Consider the following 24,789-nt stretch of genomic DNA (forward strand, 5'->3'; position numbering starts at 1 on the left):
CTGCCCCAGGTGAGTCCGCGGAGGACCCGAGCGCCTCCGGAAAGCGTCGAGCGGCTTCGGCAGGTGGGGCGGGGCCGGGGCGGGGCCGAGGCCGGGCGGGGCCAGGCCCGGCACCCGGATCCCCAGGCCCGCGCCCGCGCCCCGCGCCCCGAGCCGCCGCCATGGGGGCCTGCCTGGGAGCCTGCTCCCTGCTCAGCTGCGTGAGTCCCGACCCCGGCGCCCCGCTGCGCGCCGCCCGCGCCAGCTGCCGCCCCGCACTTTTTACTTATCTTCTTCCTTTAAATAGTTTCTTCTTTTTCCTGCCTTGAAACTTGTCTTTCTGGGCCGGCTCCTCGCCCTTGGAGCCCCTCTCCTTGGCGACCCCGAGTCCAGCTTCCCTTCACCCGATCCCGGCCGGCGGGCGCGGGGCAGGGGTGTCCGCGGCTCGGGTTACGGCGGGGGAGGGTGGCGCGCGGGGCCGGGTGGGGAGTGCCCTACACGGGCGCCCCTCCCGAAACTTGGGGACACTGAGGTCTGGAGCCCGGGACTGGGGGGGCGCGGCGGCCCCCACCCCAGCCCAACTTGGGGAGGTCCTCGGGTGCGCCTGTCTCCCTCCCGGGAGCTCTGACTCTTTGTGTGGTCTGCCAGGTCCCGGTGCCCTGCCGAGTGCCCTTCTCTGACCCTCGGGCGGTCTGCCCGTCAGTCTGCCTGTGCCTCTCCGTCCGGCTCAGTTTGTCCATTTGTAATTGTCTGTGTCTGTTGGTTGTCCGACTGTCTTTGTCCGTCTGTCTGTCTATCCATCCCTCAGTCTCTCCGTGTCCCTGTCTGTGCCGCCTTCAGTCTGGCCTGCGCCAACTCCTGAGCACTTACTTCCCCAGCGACCCCCGGAGCGGAGGTGGCGAGGGGCGGGTGGGGAGGAGGCCCCGGACTTGCTCGGCCACCCTCGAGCGAGGGTCGTCACCGACCACTGTGCTAAACTTCGGACTGGGAAACCAGCAACTGAGGGAGGTTGGGGGTGGGGCGGGGCGGGGTGGGAGAGCTTGGTCACTTGGGTTGGAGACTTGGTGGGCGGGGGGCGCCGGACTGCTCTGTGACTGCAGCCAGACCCGGCCGAGAGGCCCCTTCTTTCCCTCTCCCAGGCCCCTCTCCCTTCCCTCTTCCTCTCATTAAATCCGAGGTTCAGGCAGGCGGCCCCCTCCCCCTCTGGCCCCACACAAAGAGGCACCGAGAGGGAAAGGGGACTCCAGTGGCTGCTGACTCTCAGAACTTGCTTTCCTTTGTCCCTGATTTGTGAGTGTGTCAGGAGGGGGCGTGGGGCGAGAGCTGGGATGTACAGAGCTCCTTCACAGCCATTTTCTGAAAATGACATCAGCACAGACAGGCTGTATAGTGAGTCCCTGGATACGTCTCTTGTCCCCTCCGGGCCCCATTTCCCATCAGTGAAGAGTGTGTAAGAGGAGGAATTAAACTGGGGCCTGAAATCCCTCCCAGCCTGGTGAATTCAAGGTTTGGGCTGGGTCTCTCAGGAAGGGTTTTTGCTTGCTGGTGAGGGAGGGAGAGATTCTTTGCAGTTGACTAGATTTCCATCTGGTTGCACCTGGTGGGGCGCAAGTTATGCTGGGCTAGCCTGGGGGTGGAAGATGTTGAGAAACCTCTGTGACTTGGTCCCCCTTTCTGTAAGTTGAGGACAATGACAGTGCCTCCCTTCTAATGCTGTTGGAAAGATTAAATGGGATAAGGCATGTAGCACAGCTCTTGGCATTTAGTGAGCGCTTACTGTGGGAGCTGTGGTTATTGTGGAGGAAAGGTGGATGGAGAATTCCATTTGGAGATAATACAAAGTGAAGTGCTGGGCTCTGAGTCATAGAATCCTGCAGTGCTGAGCCCAGGCAAGCCTCTCAGTTAACAGATGAGAAAACTGTGGCCTTGAGAGGTTAGCTGACTGATCAAAATCTGATGGCTGGTCCAAGCTTCTGCTCACACCTTCGCTACCTTCCCCACATCCTGGTCGCCTGAGGGACAGGGTGGCCCAGGGTAGAATTGGGAGGTAACTTAGTGAGTATCTAATATCCACAAGGGACCTTCTTTCCCCTTCCTTTAATCCCCTCCCTTTGGGGTTCTGACTTCTGACATTTACTGAGCCAGATGCTGTCTTGAATCCCTCACCCATTCCATCTCTTTGGTTCTCCTGCCAGCCCTGTAACATCATTATACCATTTTACAGATAATTATACTAACAATGGCCAACATTTACTGTGATCTTACTATAGGCCCAGCATTCATGGCATAGAGCTCTCCATCAGTGGTGCAGGCCCAGCACTGGCATTGTAGTAAGCACTTATAGATATTGTGTGTGTGTGTGTGTGTGTATATATATATAACATATGTATCTCTATATCATATATATAATACATAATCTATATATTATATATCATACATATGTATTCTGTATCTCTGTCTCTTTTTATTTAATCCTCACAAAGTCCCCAGTGGGGCAGTTAATGCTATTCCCACTTTATGGATGAGGAAACTAGATCAGAGAGGGAAGGTTACAGCCCCACAGTCACACAGCATTAAGTGATGTAGTCAGGCACTACTGGACACCAGTGACATTCTGTTTCAGTGAAATTGCTTCACAGGAGGAAAGTTCTAGTGGGGGGTCCCCACACATCTTTGGGAGGCATGTTTTGGATACCTGTGTAGGTAGGGAGACTTTTGCACCCTCCCAGCTGTGATCCATCTGCAGATTGTGACTCTCAGGATTTGTAGTGAACTGAAGGTGAGTCCTACCCAGATGGGGAGATAAAAAGGACTCACAGAGTTTGGGGTCACAAAGCAAGCCAGCACATGGTGACTTGGCCGTTGAGCAAGTATTTAGGGTGGGTTCTCTACATGCGAGGGAGTATGAAAGGCCTTTGGGTCAGAATGATTGGACTAGAATCCTGGTTTGGCCTCATCTCATCTGCGTGACTGTGGAATGGGGAAGTTACTTTGCCCCTCTTCTTGTTTGTAAAGTGGAGAGAACAATGGTTTCTGTCACTTAGCATGTCATGAGGATTACATTTATTTTATTTATTTTATTTTATTTTATTTTATTTAGAGACAGAATCCTACTCTGCTTCCCCAAGCTAGAGTGCTGTGGCATCATCCTAGCTCACAGCAACCTCAAACTCCTGGGTTCAAGTGATCCTCCTGCCTCAGCCTCCTTGAGTAGCTGGGACTGGAGGCGCCCACTAATTTTTCTACTTTTTAGTATATATGGGGTTTCACTGTTGCTCAGGCTGGTTTGAACTCCTGAGTTCAAGGGATCTTCCTGCCTCAGCCTCCCAGAGTGCTAGGATTACACCACACCTGCCCTCACATCTACATATTTAATGCAACGTTGGTGTACAGTGGCCGCTCCATGGACACCCCAGTGTGGTGCATTGCTCAAGACCATGTGCGAGGAAGTGGTGAAACTGGCAAAGCCCGGGGTACTGGCTGTAGAGCCTGGATTCTGAGCAACTTTACTGTCCTGCCCTAGGAGTCCATTTCAGAGATGAGAAAACTGAGTCCCAGGGAGGGGCCAACAGACTTGCCAAAGGTCAGATTACAAATTGGTAGTAGAGGCAGTAGCAGGATCTCCATTCTTGGCACTGTATGGGCCAAGTAAATGTGCCTTGAGAAGTTTCCAGCTCAACTCTTCTCTCCTGTGTTTTGATTAGTTCAGCCAGTTTCGGAGTAGTTCATGAAGACTGCAAGATGCATTCTTGCTATAGCAGGTTTTTTTTTTTTTTTTTATGAAGACAGGGTCTCGCTCTGTTTCCCAAACTAGAGTACAGTGACATTATCACTGCAACCTCAAACACCTAAGTTTCAGCAATTCTCCTAGCTTCCCAGGTAGCTAGGACTACTGGTGCATGCCACTATGGCTGACTAAATTTAAAATTTTTTTTTTTTTTGTAGAGACAGAGTCTCACTGTACCGCCCTCGGGTAGAGTGCCGTGGCGTCACATGACTCACAGCAACCTCTTAACTCTTGGGCTTACGCGATTCTCTTGCCTCAGCCTCCCGAGCAGCTGGGACTACAGGCGCCCGCCACAACGCCCAGCTATTTTTTTTGGTTGCAGTTTGGCCGGGGCTGGGTTTGAACCCGCCACCCTCGGCATATGGGGCTGGCGCCCTACTCACTGAGCCACAGGCGCCGCCCATAAATTTAAAATTTTTATATTCTTTTTTTTGCAGTTTTTGGCCAGGGCCGGGTTTGAACCCACCACCTCCTGTATATGGGGCCGGCGCCCTACTCCTTGAACTATAGGTGCCAGCCTAAATTTTAAATTTTTGTAGAAGTGGGGCCTCACTGTGTTGCTCATGCTGGTCTCAAATTCCTGGCCTCAAGTGATCCTCCTATTTTGGCCTCCCAAAGTGCTAGGATTATAGCCCACCATGCCTGGACTTTTTTAGTTTTTGTTTTAGAATTGTGACAAAATACACATAACATAAAATTTACCATTTAGCACTTTTTTAAAAGTCTTCAAGGAAATTGGATTTTATTTTAGGAGACACATATATTAAAAATGGAGGTCTAACAAATATAACCCTAATGATATTGATCCCAAATGAGTGGCACTGTCAGGAGTAAATAGCCTTGGCAAGGACAGACAATGATAACTCTAGAATCTGTCTTCCTTTCTTGAATCAGCGTTCATCTGGGTTACTGAAAACAGCCCCAACTCTCTCCTTCTCCGGAAGTTACTGCACACCCCCCCTGATCTGTCGTCTATTTTATGGCCAAGGTGATGTCATTCCTCTTCTTTCGCAATTATTTTCTACAACTTTCAGGTTAAAGTTCAGATTCCCTGGCTTGGCCTACCGGGATTTTGGTCACCACTTCCATTAGCTCTCTAGCTTCTCTCACCCTTTCAGCCACCTTGAAAATATGGGGGTCATTCTAAAAGTTTTGAGATGCACAAAAATCAAGAAGTATAAAATCCGGACAGAAACAAGTGAAGCTCTCCCAGCAACACTGATACACCGAGCAAGCTAAAACTGGCATGAGTGAATCAGAAAGGACACTGCTCATTATATTTCTTGAATGTGAAATAATGGAGCATAACACAGTTAGTCTCAAAACTTTTGTAGTGACCCACACGCAGTGTCCCCTGTAGCTTTGCTTGTGTCATTCCCTTTGCTGGGAGTGCCTTTCTCCCCTCTTTATCTAAGCTGACTTCCTACTCTTCCTTGAAAACTTCCCTACTCCTTCCCTTTTTATTATTTGGTGAAATATGCATAACATAAAATGTACCATTTTAGCTTTTTTATCATTAAATCATAGCTGTGTACATTAATGCAATCATGGGGCACCATACACTGGTTTTATATACAATTTGACATATTTTCATCACACTGGTTAACATAGCCTTCCTGGCATTTTCTTAGTTATTGTGTTAAGACATTTATATTCTACATTTAATAAGTTTCACATGTACCCTTGTAAGATGCACTGTAGGTGTGGTCCCACCAATTACCCTCCCTCCACCCATCTTCCCCCTACCCACCCCTCTCTTTCCTCTTTCCCCATATTCTTAGGTTATAATTGGGTTATAGCTTTCATATGAAAACTATAAATTAGTTTCATAGTAGGGCTGAGTACATTGGATACTTTTTCTTCCATTCTTGAGATACTTTACTAAGAAGAATATGTTCCAGCTCCATCCATGTAAACATGAAAGAGGTAAAGTCTCCATCTTTCTTTAAGGCTGCATAATATTCTACAGTATACATATACCACAATTTATTAATCCATTCGTGGGTTGATGGGCACTTGGGCTTCTTCCATGATTTAGCAATTATGAATTGGGCTACAATAAATATTCTGGTACAAATATCTTTGTTATAATGTGATTTTTGGTCTTCTGGATATGTACCTAATAAAGGAATTGTAGGATCGAATAGCAGGTTTATTTTTAGATCTCTAAGTGGCTTTTTTCTTTTTTTAAAACAGTCTCACTCTGTGGCATTATAGCTCACAGCAACCTCAAACTCCTGGGCTCAAGTGATCATGTTGTCTCAGCCTCCCAAGTAGCTGGGACTACAGATGCAGCAACAAAGCCCGACTAGTTTTTCTATTTTTGGTAGAGACAGGGTCTTGCTCTTGCTCAGGCTGTTCTTGAACTGAATTCAGGTGATCCACCTGCCTCGGACCTCTCAGAGTGCTAGGATTGTAGGTGTGAACCACGGCCCTGGCCATTTTAGCCATTTTAAAGTGTGCACATTTACATTGTTGTGCAACATCACCACCATCCATCTCCAGAACACCTTCATTTTCTGAGACTGAAACTCCCATTAATTAGGAACTCCCAGCCCCTGGTAACCACCATTCTACCTTTTTTTTTTTTTTTTTTGTAGAGACAGAGTCTCACTATACTGCCCTCGGGTAGAGTGCCGTGGCGTCACACGGCTCACAGCAACCTCTAACTCTTGGGCTTACGGGATTCTCTTGCCTCAGCCTCCCAAGCAGAATTCTACCTTTTTTTTCTCTGTGAAATTGACAACTCTGGGTACCTCCTATAAGTGAAGTCATGCAAAGTTTGTCCTTCTGTGTCTGGGTTATTTCACTTAGCATAATGTCCTCAGGGCTCATCTATGTTATGTTGTGTCAGAATTGCCTTTCTTTTTAAGGGGGAATAATATTCCATTGTATGTATATGCCACATTTTGTTTATCCATTCAGCCATCAGTGAACATTTGCTTGCTTGGCTTGTTTTTACCTTCTGGCTGCTTCTGGGAACAATGGTGCTGTGAACCTGAGTATGTAAATATCTGTTTGAGTCTCTTTCAGTTCTTTTGGGTGTAGATCCAGAAGTGGAGGGCCAGTGTTTTTTTGTTTGTTTTTTTCTTTTTTTGAGACAAGAGTCTCCAGCTGTCACTCTGGGTAGAGTGGTAGAGTGCGTAGCATCATAGCTCACAGCAACCTCCAACTTGGGCTTAAGCGATCCTCTTGCCTCAGTTTTTCTATTTTTAGTAGTGATAGGGTCTCACTTTTTGCTCAGGCTGGTCTCAAACTTGTGATCTTAAGCAATTCACCTGCCTTGGCCTCCCAGAGTGCTAATATTTCAGGCGTGAGCCACTGCAACTGGCCTTTTTCTTTCTTTTCTTTTTTTTTTTTTTGAGACAGTCTCACTTTGTGGCCGTTGGTACAGTGCTGTGGCGTTATAGCTCACAGAGCCCTCAAACTCTTGGGGATCAACGTGATTCTCTTGCCTCAGCCTCCCAAGTAGCTGGGACTATAAGTGCCCACCACCCTCCTCGGCCTCCCAGGCTGTTAGGATTATAGGCATGAGCCTCTGAGCTGGGCAGGCCAGTGGTTTTTTTTTGAGACAGAGTCTCACTTTGTGGCCGTTGGTACAGTGCTGTGGCGTTATAGCTCACAGAGCCCTCAAACTCTTGGGGATCAAAGCGATTCTCTTGCCTCAGCCTCCTAAGTAGCTGGGACTACAGGTGCTCGCCACAACATCCGGCTATTTTTTGTTGCAGTTGTCACTGTTGTTTAGCTGGCCCCGGCCGGGCTCAAACCCACCAGCCTTGGTGTATGTGGCTGGCACCGTAACCGCTGTGCTGTGGTCGCCAAGCCAAGGCCAGTGTGTTTTAAACTGTGACTCTAGCCCTCAGCTCTCTCCCCTACCCACCTGCTGCCCCAGGAGTGATTCTAAAAACTTCTGTCCCTGGCTGGCTCTAGGGACAACCAGGAGAGCGTGGGAAAGCCTGCTGATGGTATGCCAGGCCACTCTCAGCTCCAGGGCTGTCTGGCTTGCTGTGAGAGGTAGTGAGCTCATGTCATTAGTAGTACACAAGCAGGGGTGGATGGCCGGCTGCTTTCTGAGTGATTCTTTCTTGGAAAGAGATTGGGTTGGCTGAATGCCAAGGAACCTTACAGCTTTAAGACTCAAGTTTTCTTAAATTCCAAGTTCTCCGTTCTGAGAGCCTGGGGCTAAGATTTAGGCCCTGTTAGTGTTGCCGCCTTTCCCCTGAGTGCATCTGAGAGAAGTGGTGAGTGACTGTATCTCACTACCGGAGTAGTTCTCTAGGCTGCCTTGGCCTTTCCCACTGCATCATGAGAATTAGCCCATGACTTCTGCCTCTGTAACATTCTGTGGAATGAATGGGGTGCCGTCTGACCCCAGGTATTGGTCCTTTAGGTTATTTGCACTTCCTTGGGATTCTTTTTTTTTTTCCTATTCATACGTGAAAGATAAATTTTCCTGGGATTCTAATAAGCTCACAAAACTAAAGATTTGTGCCTATTTTAGTTTTCTTCTTCTTCTTTTTTTTTTTTTTTTTTGAGGCAGAGTCTCACTTTGTCGTCCTTGGTAGAAAACCATGGTGTCATAGCTCACAAACTCTTGGGCTTAAGCGATTCTCTTGCCTCCACCTTCCAAGTAGCTGCAACTACAGGCACCCACCACAATGCCCGGGTATTTTTAGAGATGGGGGGGTCTCACTCTGGCTCAGGCTGGTCTCAAACTTGTGAGGTCAGGCAATCCACCTGCCTGGGCCTCCCAGAGTGCTAGGGTCACAGGTGTGAGCCACTGTGCCACACCCCGCCACCTTCTTCTTCTCCTCCTCCTCCTCCCCCCTCCTTCCTCCTCCTACTCCTCAGGGTCTCACTTCTGTCACCCAGGTTGGAGTGTAGTGACACAATCATAGCTCATTGCAGCCTTAAACTCCTGGGCTCAAGCCTCAGCCTCCTGAGTAGCTTGGATTATGTGTGAAAAACTATGCCTGGACGGTATTTTTCTTTATTTAAAATCTTTGGGGCTCAGCGCCCATAGCTCAGTGAGTAGGGTGCCAGCCATGTACATGGAGGCTGGTGGGTTTGAGCCTGGCCTGGGCCTGCTAAACAGCAATGAGAACTGCAACCAAAAAATAGCCAAGCATTGTGGCTGGTGCCCGTAGTCCCAGCTACTTGGGAGGCTGAGGCAAGAGAATCGCTTAAGCCCAAGAGTTTGAGGTTGCTGTGAGATGAGACACCATGGCACTCTACCAAGGGTGACATAGTGAGACTTTGTCTCAAAAAAAAAAATCTTTGGGGGCTGGGCTTGGTGGCTCCATGCCTGTAATCCTAGCACTCTGGGAGGCCGAGGTGGGTGGGTGGATTGCCTGAGCTCAGGAGTTTGAGACCAGCCGAAGTAAGAGCAAGACCCTGTCTCTAAAAAATAAAATAGCCGGGTGCTGTGGTGGGCGCCTGTAGTCCCAGCTCCTTGGGAGGCTGAGGCTAGAGGATTGCTTGAGCCCAAGAGTTGGAGGTTGCTGTGAGCTGTGATGCCATGGCACTGTATCGAGGGCAAAAAAAGAGAGACTCTGTCTCAAAAAACAAAACCAAAAAAAACCTCTTTGGTTTTTGCCTGGCAGGGTGGCTCACACCTGTAATCCTAGCACTTTGGGAGGCTGAGGTGAGAGGATTGCTTGAGTTCAAGAGATGAAACCAGCCTGAGCAAGAGATCTCGTCTCTACTAAAAATAGAAAAGCTAGCTAGGTGTCATGGTGGGCTGGCGCCTATGGTCCCAGCTACTGGGGAGGCTGAAGCAAGAGGATTGATTGCTCGAGCCCAAGAGTTCAAGGTTGCTGTGAGCTATGATGATACAGCACTCTACCAGGGGCAACAAAGTGAGATTCTGTCTCAAAAAAAAAAAAAAAGTAAGGGTTTCATTAATGAGCATTAAGGGTAACCATTGGTCTTGGAATGAAAACCAGGCTCCTGTGCCTGGCTTCTAGTTCCTTTGTGGTCTGGCCTTGTCAGCCTATCTGACCTCACACCATTCACTACCCACTCACAAAACTTTGGCCACAGGGCCTTCTTTCTGTTTGTCAAATGCCCCAGCTCCTGGCTGCCCCAGACCCTCCTCTGCCTGGAACTTTCTTTCCTCCCCTTGGTCAAGCAGTGCCTCCTTATCCCACCTCGCTCTTAGCTTAAAAATGACATTTCATCGAGGAGAGCTTGCCTGACCACCACCTCCCTAAGGCCCTGTTAGCACTCATGTGGCCTGGATGCATGTTGTTCCTAGCATTTGTCATGACATGTTTAATTATTTGTTTAGTATCTTTCCTGCCCACGGGAACAGCAGGAGGGCGGGTGTGTCTTTTGCTTTCTAGACTCTTAAATACTCAGGTGAGGAGTTGGGACTGTCTTGGAGGAGGTGGTTTACCAGCAGAATCTGAATATGAGCCCTGTTTCTTAAAATACTGGGCTATGGACTTGACTCCTAGAGGGTTGAATCTCCTTTTCGGGGGCACCAGCTGTGAATGGTGTGGCATCACCGACGCCTGAATGATTGCAGCTTGCTCACGGGCTCAGGGGAAGCATTGATTCCAGCTGGGGCAGAGGACTATGGAGAGGGAAAGTGTTAGACCGCCACCTGCTGCCCTAAGCTGGTATAGCTTGAGAGCTGGAACTCTCCATCCCATTTGTTCAACTGATCTTTCTCTTTCCCTTCCCTTCCCTCTCCTCCCCTTCCCTTTTTCCTTCTTTCCTTCCTTCCCAATTAATTGAGGGTACAAAGAATTAGGTTATACTGATTGCATTGAAGTCTCTCTTATAATTGTGTCCCACCCTCAAGAGGTGTGCCGTACATCGTGACCCCCCAACGCTTTCTCTCCTCCCCTCTCCCGCTCCCTCATTCCCCTACCTGCCATCTTCTTTCTTTTCTTGACAGAGTCTCACTCTGCCAGAGTGTCTTGGCATTATAGCTCACAGCAACCTCAAACTCTTGGGCTCAAGTGATTCTCTTGACTTAGCCTTCTAAGTAGCTGGGAGTACAGGTGCCTGCCACAACACCCAGCTGATTTTTCTATTTTTAGTAGAGACTGGGTCTTGCTCTTCCTCCGGTTGGTCGCAAACTCCTGAGGTCAGGCGATCCACCCACTTTAGCCTCCCAGAGTGCTAGGATTACAGGTGTGAGCCACCACACCTGGCCTTCTTGCTGCTTTGTGAGGTCTTAGTATGTGCCTGGTACAATGCCAAACACTTTGTATTATATTCCTGCAACAGATGGTGCCTAAGCTCCTACTATGTGTCAGGCACTGTTTCAATTTCTGGGAACACCCAAGTGAACAAAACAAAAATTCCCACCCTGCTAGAAATGGAAGGCGAATATAAGTAAGATGTAACATAAAGCCTATTAGGTGATGGTAAGTCCCATGGAGAAAAACTAAGTGAGGAGAGGGAAAGGGAGTTGGAGGGGGTTACAATTTGATTTCTACTTCCTCCTCACAACTGCTGTGAGTAGTACCATTGTCACTCCTGTTTTATAGGACAGGATTCAGGTTCAGAGAGGTTGAACAAGTTGTATAAGGTCATATAGGTAATCAGTAACAACTGGCCTTCTGATTTTTTTTTTTTTTTTTTGGCCGGGGGCAGTTTGAACCTGCCACCTCCGGTATATGGAGCTGGCACCCTACTCCTTTAGCCACAGGCTCTGCCCCCTTCTGATTATTATTATTATTTTTTTTTTTACCATTCTGCCTCCTTGTAAGTAAGAAACAGTATGACCTCGGTTTTCACTCTGATCTCCTCTCTCTACTTGAGATGGACCCAGGCTGGAATCCGGGTTCTGTGACTTACTAGCTATGTGGCCCTATATGTGTATGAATGAACCTCTTCCAGGCTTGACTTCCTCAGCCTCCCCCTCTGGCTTGAAAGTTAAATGGGATAACATCTGGGAATGAGTGTGCTCTGGCCTAGCTCAGGACAGATTTGGAGACACTGAATGGGCGAGTAGTAGGTGCTGCGTGCTTGGGTGGGGGAAGGGAGCGGCAGAGAGTAACAGGCCACCTTCTGTCCTCCTGTAGGCGTCATGCCTCTGTGGCTCTGCCCCATGCATCCTGTGTGGCTGCTGCCCTGCCAGCCGCAACTCTACCGTGACACGTGTCATCTTCACCATCTTTCTCTTCTTGGGGGTGCTGGTGTCCATCATCATGCTAAGCCCTGGCATAGAGAGTCAGCTCTACAAGGTGAGTGGCCTGGGGCAGGTGGAGTGGGTGGAGGAGCAGTCCTCAGAACCAGCTCTGGGGAGGGGTCCCTGCTGCTTCTGGCTAGAGGAGCCAGGCTAGGGTTTCCAGCTTATCAAGAAGAGGTGGCAGGAGTGTTTGGGTGCACTGATGATCTGAGGTTGGAAATGGGAGGACGCACAGGGGGATTCTTATTTCTCAGAAGCCATAATCCCTTTGGAAAATCTTTTTTTTTTTGTAGAGACAGTCTCACTTTATGGCCCTCCGTAGAGTGCCGTGGCCTCACCCAGCTCACAGCAACCTCCAACTCCTGGGCCCAAGCGATTCTCTTGCCTCAGCCTCCCAAGTAGCTGGGACTACAGGCGCCCGCCACAACGCCCGGCTATTTTTTGGTTGCAGTTTGGCCGGGGCTGGGTTTGAACCCGCCACCTTTGGTATATGGGGCCGGCGCCCTACCGACTGAGCTGTAGGCGCCGCCCTTTTTTTTTTTAATTTTTTTTTAAGACAGCCTTAAGTTGTTGCTCTGAGTAGAGTGCCGTGGCGTCATAGATCACAGCAACCTCCAACTCCTCTGCTTAAGTGATTCTCTTGCCTCAGCCTCCCAAGTAGCTGGGACTACAGGCGCCCGCCACAACACCCAGCTACTTTTTGGTTATAGTTGTTGTTTGGCAGGCCTGGGCTGGATTCGAACCTGCCACCTCTGGTGTATGTGGCTGGTGCCTTAGCCGCTTGAGCTACAAGTGCCGAGCCTTCTTTTTTAAATTTTAGGTTAGTGTGAGGGTACATACGATTAGATTAGATTTTTTTTTTTGAGACAGAGTCTCACTTTGTCATTCTCAGTAAAGTGCCATGGTGTCATTGCTCATAGCAACCTCAAACTCTTAGGCTCAAGCAATTCTCTTGCCTCCCTCCTGAGTAGCTGGGACTACAGGTGCCTGCCACAATGCCTGGCTATTTTTTAGAGGCAGGGTCTTGATCTTGCTCAGGCTGGTCTGCAACCTGTGAGCTCAAGTGATCCACTTGTTTCAGCCTCCCAGAGTGCTAGGATTTCAGGTGTGAGCTTCCATGCCAGGCTACAATTAGGTTAGATTATTTGCATTTGTAGAGTCCCTTGGACAACCTCATTAGTTATTATTGCCCCCTTAGACACCAGCCTAAGGATGCTCTTCTCCCTCCCTCTTTTTTATATTTATTTATTTTTTCTTTCTTTTTTTTATTATTATTTTTTTTTTTTGTAGAGACAAAGTCTCACCTTATCACCCTCTGTAGAGTGCTGTGGTGTCACACAGCTCACAGCAACCTCCAAATCCTTGGGCTTAGGCAATTCTCTTGACTCAGCCTCCCAAGCACCTGGGACTACAGGCGCCCGCCACAATGCCCGGCTATTTTTTTGTTGCAGTTTGGCCGGGGCTGGGTTTGAACCTGCCACCCTCGGCATATGGGGCCAGAGCCCCACCCGCTGAGCCACAGGCGCCGCCCTCTTTTTTTTTTTTTTTTTGAGATAGGGTTTTGCTCGTTGTCCAGGCTGGAGTGCAATGGCATGACTATAGCTTATTGCAGCCTCAAGCATCTGGGCTCAGGCAATTCTCCTGCTTCAGCCTCCCGAGTAGCTGGGACTATAGGCACTGGCCACCATGCCCAGCTAATTTAGAAAAAGTGTTTTGTAGAGACAGTGTCTCACCATGTTTCCCTGGTTGGTCTGGAACTCCTGGCCTCAAGTCATCCTGCTTCGGCCTCCCGAAGTGCTGGGATTACAAGTGTGAGACACCAAGTCCAACCTCTCCTTCCCTCTAATGCCAAAGCCCAGGTTGGGGCTCCTGACTCTTCCTTCCATCTTTGCATTTCATAGCCTGGCACAGACCCGGGGGACATGTAGGCCAGTGGGTCTCACATTTTGGTGTGTGTTAAGGTGCAGATCCCTGGGGAGTTTGTAGAAGTGCAAATTAGCAGACTTCAGGGATCAGAGGAGAGCCGACTTGGAAGGACCTCAGAGAATCTGTTCCATAGGAGAGGGGCCTCCACATCTGTGTTCCCCAAGCATCTCAGATGGTTCTGATGTAGGTGGTGCACGGTGGGTGGAGCTCACTTCAGGAAACCCTGCTTTAGAGGGTGCAGTGTGTTCCTGAGGCTGGGGGATGATAACAGGGAAGTAAAGAGATAGTGACAGGTATAACGGCACACTAGTCTCAGGGAACTCAGACACAGTGCTTTATTCCCACAGGGGTGGGAGGGGAAGTGGAGAGGAGATGGCCTGCCTGACCTCACCCCTGCTGGGTAAACCTACTCCTTGGCCGGCCTTGGCGGAGTCAGGATCAGTTTATAAAGGGGTGGAGCTTTCAAGCCATTCCTTCTGTCTCCACAGCTGCCCTGGGTGTGTGATGAGGGGACTGGGACCCCTGTCCTGCAGGGCCACATTGACTGTGGTTCCCTGCTTGGCTACCGTGCCGTCTACCGCATGTGCTTCGCCACGGCAGCCTTCTTTTTCCTCTTCACCCTGTTCATGATCTGCGTGCGCAGCAGCCAGGACCCCAGGGCCACCATCCAGAATGGGTGAGGGCAGGTCCCTGCCTGCACCCTGGGCCCCTCCTCCAGCAGCTTTACCCCTCCTCTGTCAGTCTCCAGGGGTCTCCAGACCCCACCTCAGACTCAGGAGCCCCTGGAGCCAGGACGGGGCAGCACAGAGAAGAGCCCGTCATCCAACCATTTCTTGCATGAGGGAATGAAGCTCCGCCTAAGGCCACCCAGCGCTTTAGTGACACAGTAGTGGCTGGAACTTGAGAGATCACCTTCACCCTGGTTCCTTCCCTCTGCCTTTTTCTAGAGCGAGAACAGACTTTCTGTGCCCACCAGACCATCAAAAGTCCATCCTCCCCTCTCCCAGTGTCAGCTCTTTGTGGGGGGGGGGCGGTTCCGGGGCCAGGGCTGGTCTGGTTTCCTGCTCCCTGCCCCTGCTCACTCCATGTCCCTTCCCCTGTCCTCCCACCGTAGATTTTGGTTCTTCAAGTTCCTGATCCTCGTGGGCATCACCGTGGGTGCCTTCTACATCCCTGATGGCTCCTTTCCCGAGAGTAGGCGGGCTTGGGGGGATGGCTGGGGGGGTAGTATGGAGGCAGGTGGCCCTCAGGCCTGAGGATTGTGGTGGGGCTGCTGTTTGCCCCGGCACACAGACCCCAGACAACTGGCTGGGTCCTTGCCAACACTGGGCAGCTCAGGGGGTGGGGGTGGGGACCTAACTCACACCCTGCCACCCTGTGCACATCTATGTGCTAGGGCAACTATCTCTTAAGGCACTTGCATTTCCTGGGGGAGTCCGTGTGAGTGACAGGGAGAGCACGGGGAGTGTGCCTGACCCCGACTTCCCAGCTGTTCTCCCATGGCCAGACCTCCTGCCTCACTCCTCTCTCCCCACAAGTCTGGTTCTACTTCGGCGTCGTGGGCTCCTTCCTCTTCATCCTCATCCAGCTGATTCTACTCATTGACTTCGCCCACTCCTGGAACCAGCAATGGCTTGGCAAGGCTGAGGAACGTGACTCCCGCGCCTGGTACGGAGGTCGGTGCCTCCCACAGGGACTCAAACCTGGGCAGGTGGGGCTGCCTGAGGAATGAGGGAGTCTCTGAAACTGGATAAAAGCTGGAGGGCCTGAGGGATAACTTCAGGGGGATCAGAGCATAGCTGACTCAGAACAGCCTTGGAGGGGGTCTCTGCAGGGTAGACCAGGCACAGCTCACAGTGTGTGAGGCCCATTCCATGGTGCCCAGCTCTAGCTCAAGTGACACCTGGTCTTGGATACCTGGTGGCAGAGGGAGTCCCTGTGTCTCTTTCATTCTTCCGAATATACCCAGAAGGAAGGCTCACGTGGGTGCTGTTCACGTGGATTTTCACACTCCCTCAACTTGCCCTGGAGTAGACACCAGGTCTTCGGCAGGCCAGGGTGTACCTGTTACAGCTCACCTGCTGCCAGACCGTCTGTGTTCATTACAGCCATTGTTACCGTTTCCTTAGTTTAGCAAGCCAATCATTTCAGGCCAGGGTGGAGCAACAGTTCACAAAGGTGTTGGTGAGAAACGCTGATGTCATCCCTCAGATGAGGAAGCTGAGGTCCAGAGATGGGGAGGGCTGCCTGGTGAGCCCCCCTAAGGGAACAGGGGTCTCTGTGCCTCCTGCCCTGACCCTCTCGGTGCTTTTCCCCGCAGGCCTCTTCTTCTTTACCTTCCTCTTCTACTCCCTGTCGGTTGCGGCCGTAGTGCTGCTGTTCATCTACTACACCCAGCCTGGCACCTGTCATGAGGGCAAGGTCTTCATCAGCCTCAACCTTGTCCTCTGTTTCTGCGTGTCCATCATCGCTGTCCTGCCCAAGGTCCAGGTGAGCATGTCTGTCTCCCCCGACCTGGGGCCCGACCCCTGGGTGGGTGGGACTTCTTGTGGGGACCTGAGTCCTGGGGCAGGGGCTAAGTGTGTAGGCTCCCAGGTCAGCCTCCCTGGGTTAGAGTTGTAGCTCTAGCATCTATGTGCTGGGTGTCTTTGGGGAAGTACCTTAACCTCTGAGTGCTTCTCTCTCCTCAAATATAAAAGTGGGATTCATAGACTTATTATTTGAAGTTGTTCTTAGGATTGTGGTCCTGTTTGTGAATACTTGCGTGCCTGGCATATAAATATCCGTCAATCATTAACCATTATTATAGTTATTGTTGTCATGTTTGTTTTTGTGCAAATCAAGAGAACGTATTAGAGACAATCACTGAGTGAGAACTCCTAGACAACTCAAGAGATGGTGTTGGAAGGTGTAATGCCACAGTTCCCAGTCTCAGACCATCTGGAATAATGGGTGGGGGCTCCTGAAGTAATTGTTCTCAGAAAGTATCACTGGACCACTTTGTGAACCCAACGGTACTTCACGTCTGGGTTCTCAGCACACCAGGGGTCTCAAAGGTAGCCCACCAGGCCCTCTTCTAGATGCTGGGGATAAAATGTGAGGAAGAGGAGAAGGAATAATAACAATAGCCTAGCAAACAGTTGACTTCTATCTACAGTTGGTCCTCACACCATCATCATTCCCACTTTACACATTAGGAACCCGAGGCTTAGAGAAAGAAAGAGGCCTCGCCAAGGTCACAAGACTAGTAAGCGGTGGAGCTGGGATTTGAACCCAGGCAGGCTGACTTTGAGCCTGTGCTGTTAATCACATGCTTTAGATTAGTAATTTAAGTGCATGTGTGGTGAGGGTGAGAAGGGCACATAGGAGGCTGGATGAAGTCATTTCGGGTAGTAAGTGCTATGTGGAAAAGTGAGTGTGTGCTAAAAGGTGGGTGGGCTGGCAGGGGCAGGGTTGCTGTCCTCAGGGTTCTCAGCACCCTGTGGGGGGTCTTGTTTAAATGCGGAGGAGGGGCTACATGTGCAGAATGCTGAGAAAGAACATGGCAGGGAGAGGGCACAGCAAGTGCAAAGGCCCTGAGGTAGGAGAGGGCCTGGCAGGTTCTGCGGATGGAGAGGAGGCTGCTCATCAGCAGGGAGGGTGTGGCAGGGCAGCAGGTAGAGATGAAGGCGGGGGTAGCCCAGAGAGGCTTTAATTCAGCATGTGCTGAGACGCCCTTGAAGCGTTTTCAGCAGGGGAGAAAGCCTGGTAATCTGAGGGGTGCTAAGAGAAAGAAGATGTAGGACTCTACTTTGGGGAATGTGGGGTGTATGGTGGGTGTTCTGCCTGGTGTGTTTTCCAAAGTGGGGTGGGGTGGGATGTCTCTGCAGTAGGGGGTGGTTTCTGAGGTTCCCTGGTTGGTGTGGGTGGGCTGGGTGGGAGTGTGGCATCTCTGGGCTGGGCAGGGGTCTTACTGATGAACTGCTCTTGCCAGGATGCCCAACCCAACTCAGGCCTGCTGCAGGCCTCCGTCATCACACTCTACACCATGTTTGTCACCTGGTTGGCCCTATCCAGCATCCCTGGTGAGTTCAGCCCAGGCTCAAGGATGCCTGGATTTGTTCTTGGGTCAGCATTGACCCACCCAGGGGCTGGGCACCCTCACAGGTGCCAGGACTTTCCAGCTCCATCCCAGTCAGAGACTCAGTCCTCTTGGGAGGTGGGAGAACCATCTGTTTCCAGAGTTGCCTCTTGGGCATTTTGTCTGCTAGGCGCTCTGTTGCTGGGATGTGGACGGGTGTGTATCTGTCCATCCATTTGGGTCAGCTCTCTGGCCATCCCCAGGGCTACCAGGCTACCCAGAACCTGCCTGTATGGGCTAAGGGTGACTGTTCTCCATCCCCAGACCAGAAATGCAACCCCCACCTGCCCACCGTGCTCAGCAACCAAACGGCAGGCCCTAAGGACTATGAGACCCAGTGGTGGGACGCCCCAAGCATTGTGGGGCTCGTCATCTTCTTCCTGTGCACCCTCTTCATCAGGTATGGCAGGGTCTCCAGGGGTCCTCAAACTACAGCCCGCGGGCCACATGAGGTGGTGTGATTATATTTGTTCCCGCTTTGTTTTTTTACTTCAAGATAAGATATGTGCAGTGTGCATAGGAATTTGTTCATAGTTGTTTTTTTTTAACTATAGTCCGGCCCTCCAACGGTCTGAGGGACAGTGATGAACTGGCCCCCTGTTTAAAAAGTTTGAGGACCCCTGGTAGACTCTGGGGAGGCTCCTGACAGTGCCCAGAGCGGACGTGAGGGGAGGCGATGGGAGCCAGTGTGCCAAGCTGGAAGGTGTCCTTAGTAAACAGCATGTCCAGCCCTTGTGTGGTGTGGATAGGGAAGCTGAGCCCCTGAGAGGGCACGGTGTGAGTGGGCATCAGAGGCTGCCTGTTCGCTCAGGGCCCTTTCCTGCACTCTGGGCCATCTTGTTTCCAGCTTTGTGGGGTACAGGCAGTTGTGGGGTCAAGGAAGGAGCCTGGACTGGGGCCCGTGGGTTTGGGTTCTTTCTCACCAGCTTGTGGATAAGTGGCTTAACCTTTCTGAGCCTAATAAGAGGAAGCCTGCAATGTGATGGAGGTAGCTGTGACCCCACCCTCTATCCTGAGCTCATGCTGAAGGCAGCTTTTTTCAAAGGTGCATCTTAGCTGGTGCTTACTTGTGTGGACACTGTAGCCTGTGTTTGAGCCCAGCACTGTTATTTACTATGTGTATGATCTCTGGCAAGTAACCTCTCTGTGCCTCAATTTTCTTATCTATAAAATAGGGATAAAAATAGTTCCTCCCACGTTGGATTGTTGAAGGGTTATCGATGAATGAGTATGTTTAAAATGCTTAGAAAGGAACTTGACAGGTAGGTGCCAAATAAATGTTGGATATTATTGCAAATGACTGTGAACATGTGTGCAACTAGGTAGGCGTGGGTGTGGGTGGCTGTGAGTTTGTGTGAGTCACTAGATCATGATGTTAGGTTTAATTACTGTTTACACTGAATCTGGCAGACTCAGAGTCTGCCTCCCTGTGGCCCGGCATTTTCCCAAGTGCCACTTTCCTGTGCTCAGACCTGTGTTCTCCTGAGGGAAGACTGGCTCTGCCCCTCTGTTCTGTCCATCCAGCCCACGCATGAGCAGCACCTGCCCACAGGGCCCAGGCTGGAACATTTTATGGCTGTTTCACATTTGGTTTGGTTTTGGCCTCTTTCTTTTCTTTTCTTTTTTTTTTTTTTTGAGACAGAGTCTCTCACTATGTCACCCTGGGTAGAGTGCCTTGGTGTCACAGCTTATAGCAACCTCAAACTCTTAGGCTTAAGCGATTCTCTTGCCTCAGCCTCCCAAGAGCTGGGACTACAGGCGCCTGCCACACGTCGGGCTATTTTTTGGTTGTAGTTGTCATTGTTGTTTGATAGGCCTGGGCTGGATTTGAACCTGTCAACTCTGGTGTATGTGGCTGGCACCCTAGCCACTGAGCTACAGGCACAGAGCCTGGCCTCTCTTCCTTTTTTTTTTTTTTTTGTACAGACAGAGTCTCACTTTATCACCCATGGCGTCACACAGCTCACAGCAACCTCCAACTCCTTGGCCTTAGGCGATTCTCTTGCCTCATCCTGCTGAGTATCTGGGACTACAGGCGCCCACCACAACGCCCTGCTATTTTTTTGTTGTTGTTTGGCCAGGGCTGGGTTTAAACCCACCACCCTTGGTATATGGGGCTGGCATCCTACCCACTGAGCCACAGGCGCTGCCCGAGCCTGGCCTCTTTGTTTTCTTTTCTTTTTTTGAGACAGAGTCTCACTCTATTGCCCTGGGTAGAGTGCTGTGACTCATAGCTCACAGGAACCTCAAACTTCTGGGTTCCAGCAATCCTCTTGCCTCAGCCTCCAGAGGCTTCTCAAAACATATTCTGGGTGCCAAATTCTTGGCCTTTTTCTTTTTCGTTTTTTTGGTTTTTGGCCGGGGCTGGGTTTGAACCTGCCACCTCCGGCATATGGGACCGGCGCCCTACTCCTTGAGCCACAGGCGCCGCCCTCTTGGCCTTTTTCAAAACATTTTCTCCAGGTTGTCTGGATAGTTCATAAACATCTTTTTTTTTTGTCACATTTGATTCCTTTTCAACCTGGAAAGGCCCAAATTACCCCCACTTTATAGATGGGGAAACTGAGACTTGGGAGGAGGCTCTGAGCTTGCAGAGGCAGAGGAACTTGGCATTCTTTTCCTGGCCCCAGGTTTCTGTCCCACCCCACCCTGACTCTGCACAGCTGTGCCTCAGACCTCCTTGATTGGAAGTCTCTGGGTAGCACTTTTGGGAGCCCAAGGTGGCTCTGCTGGCTCAGATCTGGACTCACATGCATTTGTAGCCACGTGATAGTTGACCATTAGGGTCAACTGAAGCTCAGCAAAGGGAAAGGTCTCAATTTGCTGGGGTAAGGCTGGAATCCTGCTCTTCTTTTTTTTCCAAAATATGAGTTGGTTTTTCAAAATGTTGTGTCTCAAACTATTAAGTCTTGTTAAAAACATCAAGACCACAGCTTAGGAAAGCAATGTTTTTGCCAGGTGCCATGGCTAACACCTGTAATCCTAGTACTCTGGGAGGCTGAGGTGAGTGGATCGAGCTCACAGGTTCGAGACCAGCCTGAACAAGAGTGAGACCTTATCTCTAAAAATAGCCGGGCGTTGTGGCAGGTGCCTGTAGTCCCAGCTACTTGGAAGGCTGAGGCTAGAGAATCACTTTAGCCCAATAATTTGAGGTTGCTGTCTGCTGTGATGCCACGGCACTCTACTGAGGGTGACAAAATGAGACTCTGTGTCAAAAAAAAAAAAAAGGAAAAAGAAAAGAAAAAAGGCTCTGCACCCGAAGCACAGTGGTTACCGTGCCAGCCACATGCACCAAGGCTCACGGGTTCAAACCCAGCCCAGGCTAGCTAAACAATAATGACAACTGCAACAAAAAAATAACCAGGCGTTGTGGCACGCACCTATAGTCCCAGCTACTTGGGAGGCTGAGGCAAGAGAATCACTTAAGCCCAGGAGTTAGAGGTTGCTGTGAGCTGTGAGGCCAAGGCACTCTATGGAGGGCGACATAGTGAAACTCTGTCTCAAAAAAAAAAAAAAAAGCAACATTTTCTCAGAATGTATCCCTGAAAAAGAAAAATTAAAGAAAAGCAACAATGTGCCATCTTTACTATTATTGTTTTTTTTTTTAGTGTGAATATGAAGAAGGGGAAGCAGTTGGTAAAACGAATTCCCTAAGACTAATAAAAGGAAAACTTAGAATTAATAGCAAATGAGCACTTTAATTATTAACATTATTAATGAGGGCAGCGTCTCGTATAGTGCTTTGTAGTACAAGGTACTCAATGTTTATGGAGATGGTAGAGGAACAATTATAATCTAGAAACTGTTTATTTAGTTTATATTCTGCCAGGCACAGTGCTGGGGGCTGTACATCATTATTCCATTTAATACTCCCAGCACCCCTACCAGGGAGGTGCCGTCATCCCTGATTTGACAGACAGGAGTCAGAGGCTCAGAGAGGTTAAATGGCTTGCTCGAGGTTGCACAGGGTGGGTCTGGGGGTGGGGGTAGCTTTGAGAGTCAAGGCAGTTTGTTAACCCCTGGGTCCAGAGTCCAGCCACAGCTCACTGGCCTTTGAGACTCGGGGGCCATCTGTGTCCAGTGTCATGACCACTGCTGTGGCTGTCCATTTGCTCGCTTCCATCCCTCCCCTGCAGTGTGCGCTCCTCAGACCACCAGCAGGTGAACAACCTGATGCAGACGGAGGAGTGTCCTCCCACCCTGGAACAGCAGCAGCAGCAGGTGGCCTGCGAGGGCCGAGCCTTCGACAACGAGCAGGATGGTGTCACCTATAGCTACTCCTTCTTCCACTTCTGCCTGGTGCTGGCCTCCCTGCACATCATGATGACACTCACCGGCTGGTACAAGTGCGTGCAGCCTGGAGGGGCATGGGTGGGGCCTGGGTGCCATATGTCTCCTGTCCCCTGGCCCCTCACTGGGGCTACCCGATACCTGTTCAAGGCTTGGGGTGGGGGTGTCTGGACCCTCATGGAGATTGCCCCTTTCTACCCCTACTCTTCTGTCAGTGCCTTAGGCTGCTCAGCTCCTGGCACCTTCTCTGGGGACTGACAGGTGGGACTCACAGGAGGAGGTGGTGGGCCTGTGCAGGACTGATTGGATTGATGAATCAGAGTCCATCATGGGGTCAGATTTGGGAGTCATGGATGGAGGGTTAGGATTAGGGTGTGGAGTAGTAAGGTCTAGGGCTGGGATTGGGACCACTTAGAGTCAATGGATCTGGTCATTTGTTTAAAATTGGGGATGGGGGGCGGCGCCTGTGGCTCAGTGAGTAGGGCGCCGGCCCCATATGCCGAGGGTGGCGGGTTCAAACCCAGCCCCGGCCAAACTGCAACAACAAAAAAAAAAATAGCCGGGCGTTGTGGCGGGCGCCTGTAGTCCCAGCTACTCAGGAGGCTGAGGCAAGAGAATCGCTTAAGCCCAGGAGCTGGAGGTTGCTGTGAGCTGTGTGATGCCACGGCACTCTTCTGAGGGCCATAAAGTGAGACTCTGTCTCTACAAAAAAAAAAAAAAAAATTGGGGATGGGAGGCCAGAAAGCCAAAAAGTAGCAAGATCAAGGAACTCAGATCAAGGTAATACCAAGGTCAGCGGCCACACGTGGGTCACAAGATCAAAAGTAGAGGTCAGGACTAAGGTCAGGAGCTACAGAGTCCCAAGGTCAGAGGCTAGGAGGGAGGTCACAGAATTAGGATCACAAGGTTAGAGACCAAGTTACTTTTTTTTTTTTAATTTTTTGAAAAAATTTTTTTTGTAGAGACAGAGTCGCACTTTATTGCCCTTGGTAGAGTACTATGCCATCACAGCTCACAGCAACCTCCAGCTCCTGGGCTTATGCGATTCTCTTGCCTCAGCCTCCCCAGTAGCTGGGACCACAGGCGCCCACCACAATGCCCAGCTATTTTTTGTTGCAGTTTGGCTGGGGCCGGGTTTAAACGCATCACCCTCGGTATATGGGCTTGGAGCCCTACTCACTGAGCCACAGGTGCCGCCCCCAAGTCACAATTTTATGGTCTAGGACAAGGTTCAAGATTGGAACTGAGGGGCGGCACCTGTGGCTTAGTGAGTAGGGCACCTAGCCCATATACCGAGGGTGGCGGGTTCAAACATGGGCCGGTCAAAACTGCAACAAAAAAATAGCCGGGCATTGTGGCAGGCACCTGTAGTCCCAGCTACTTGGGAGCCTGAGGCAAGAGAATCCCCTAAACCCAAGAGCTGGAGGTTGCTGTGAGCTGTGACGCCATGGTACTCTACCGAGGGCAACAAAGTGAGACTCTCAAAAAAAAAAGATTGGAATTGAGTTCAGGTCCAAGGTCCAGAGCTATGTCCAGGCCATAAGGCTGAGTGTTAGAAAATGTCAGAAGTCGGGACTAGAGTTATAGGGTAAGAGCTAGAGTTGACGTCAGGGATCACACTTGGGGTCATAAGGTCAGGTGCCAGGACAGGGTTCATGGGGACGGTGGTATGTTCCAGACCTGGTGAGTCCTGGAAGATGATCAGCACGTGGACGGCCGTGTGGGTGAAGATCTGTGCCAGCTGGGCAGGGCTGCTCCTTTACCTGTGGACCCTGGTGGCTCCTCTCCTCCTGCCCAACCGCGACTTCAACTGAGATAACCCCTACAGCCTGCCTGGTGCCTCCTGGTGCCTGGTGCCTCCTGGTGCCTGGTGCCTGGTGCCGGTGCCTGGAGCTCAGCGACAACCTGCCCACCTCGTCCCTCCCCACCTCCAGGACTTGCGACTGCCCTGGGCTGCTCCAGTCTTAGTGCCTTCAGGGTCTGAGGATCCCCTCCCCATGGAGCTGTCCCTCCTTTCCCTTGTCCCATTGCCCATACACGGCCACTTGAGAGAACTCAGGCCCATAGGAGAGGGGCCCTGTGGGAGAGAGCTGCTCAGAGCAGGGCATGGAGTGGGGTACTCACCATGATGGGTGCTGCTGCCCGAGCACTCCTGGCTATGCCCATGGGCGCCTGCCCCTCCTACCCCCAGACTCTGTGCCTTGCTGAGTCTCTGAGACTTAGCCTAATAAACTGATGTGTGTATCTCCCCTCTGTCTGGTGCCCTCATCTTCAGCATGGGCTCCATCACATCTGAGCCAGTGTGTGATTTGTGAATGGAATGTCAGGGCTGAGGGAGATGATACATTGGGGCCAGGCCAGGAGGGGCCTCAGAGGCCAGACAGAGGGGCTTGGGTGCTGGAGAGCCTGGAGGAGGGGCAGACCAGGGCTTTGGAAAGAGGGAGTGAGTCTAAGGGTTAGAAAAGGGAGTGCCTGCCCTGAGCTGCCCTAGACTTCTGACCTGCCTCAAGGAGTCCTTGCCACCCTCTGCACTTTCTGCAG

At 50.8% G+C, this 24,789-nt stretch overlaps 1 protein-coding gene across 1 annotated transcript; it reads left to right on the plus strand.

Moving 5' to 3' along the window:
- Positions 1–33: 33 nt before the first annotated feature.
- On the plus strand, positions 34–24,497 carry SERINC2 (serine incorporator 2). The gene is made up of 11 exons (XM_053576764.1): positions 34–200; positions 11,806–11,967; positions 14,327–14,514; positions 14,953–15,032; positions 15,377–15,514; positions 16,159–16,328; positions 17,812–17,902; positions 18,223–18,358; positions 22,095–22,304; positions 23,927–24,094; positions 24,142–24,497. The coding sequence occupies exons 1-10, from the start codon at positions 162–164 to the stop codon at positions 24,060–24,062; spliced, it is 1,350 nt and encodes a 449-aa protein (XP_053432739.1). The 5' UTR covers positions 34–161; the 3' UTR covers positions 24,063–24,094; positions 24,142–24,497.
- Positions 24,498–24,789: the final 292 nt, after the last annotated feature.

Source organism: Nycticebus coucang, chromosome 22 (genome assembly GCF_027406575.1).
Source record: "Nycticebus coucang isolate mNycCou1 chromosome 22, mNycCou1.pri, whole genome shotgun sequence".
Taxonomy (NCBI): Eukaryota; Metazoa; Chordata; class Mammalia; order Primates; family Lorisidae; genus Nycticebus; species Nycticebus coucang.

Bases quoted from the DNA above. Each gene is read 5' to 3' on its own strand.
- SERINC2 (XM_053576764.1), top strand. From the start codon at position 162: ATGGGGGCCTGCCTGGGAGCCTGCTCCCTGCTCAGCTGC. The intron at 15,515-16,158 runs GTCGGTGCCTCC...TTTTCCCCGCAG, and splicing joins CTCCCGCGCCTGGTACGGAG to GCCTCTTCTTCTTTACCTTC. The intron at 16,329-17,811 runs GTGAGCATGTCT...TGCTCTTGCCAG, and splicing joins CTGTCCTGCCCAAGGTCCAG to GATGCCCAACCCAACTCAGG.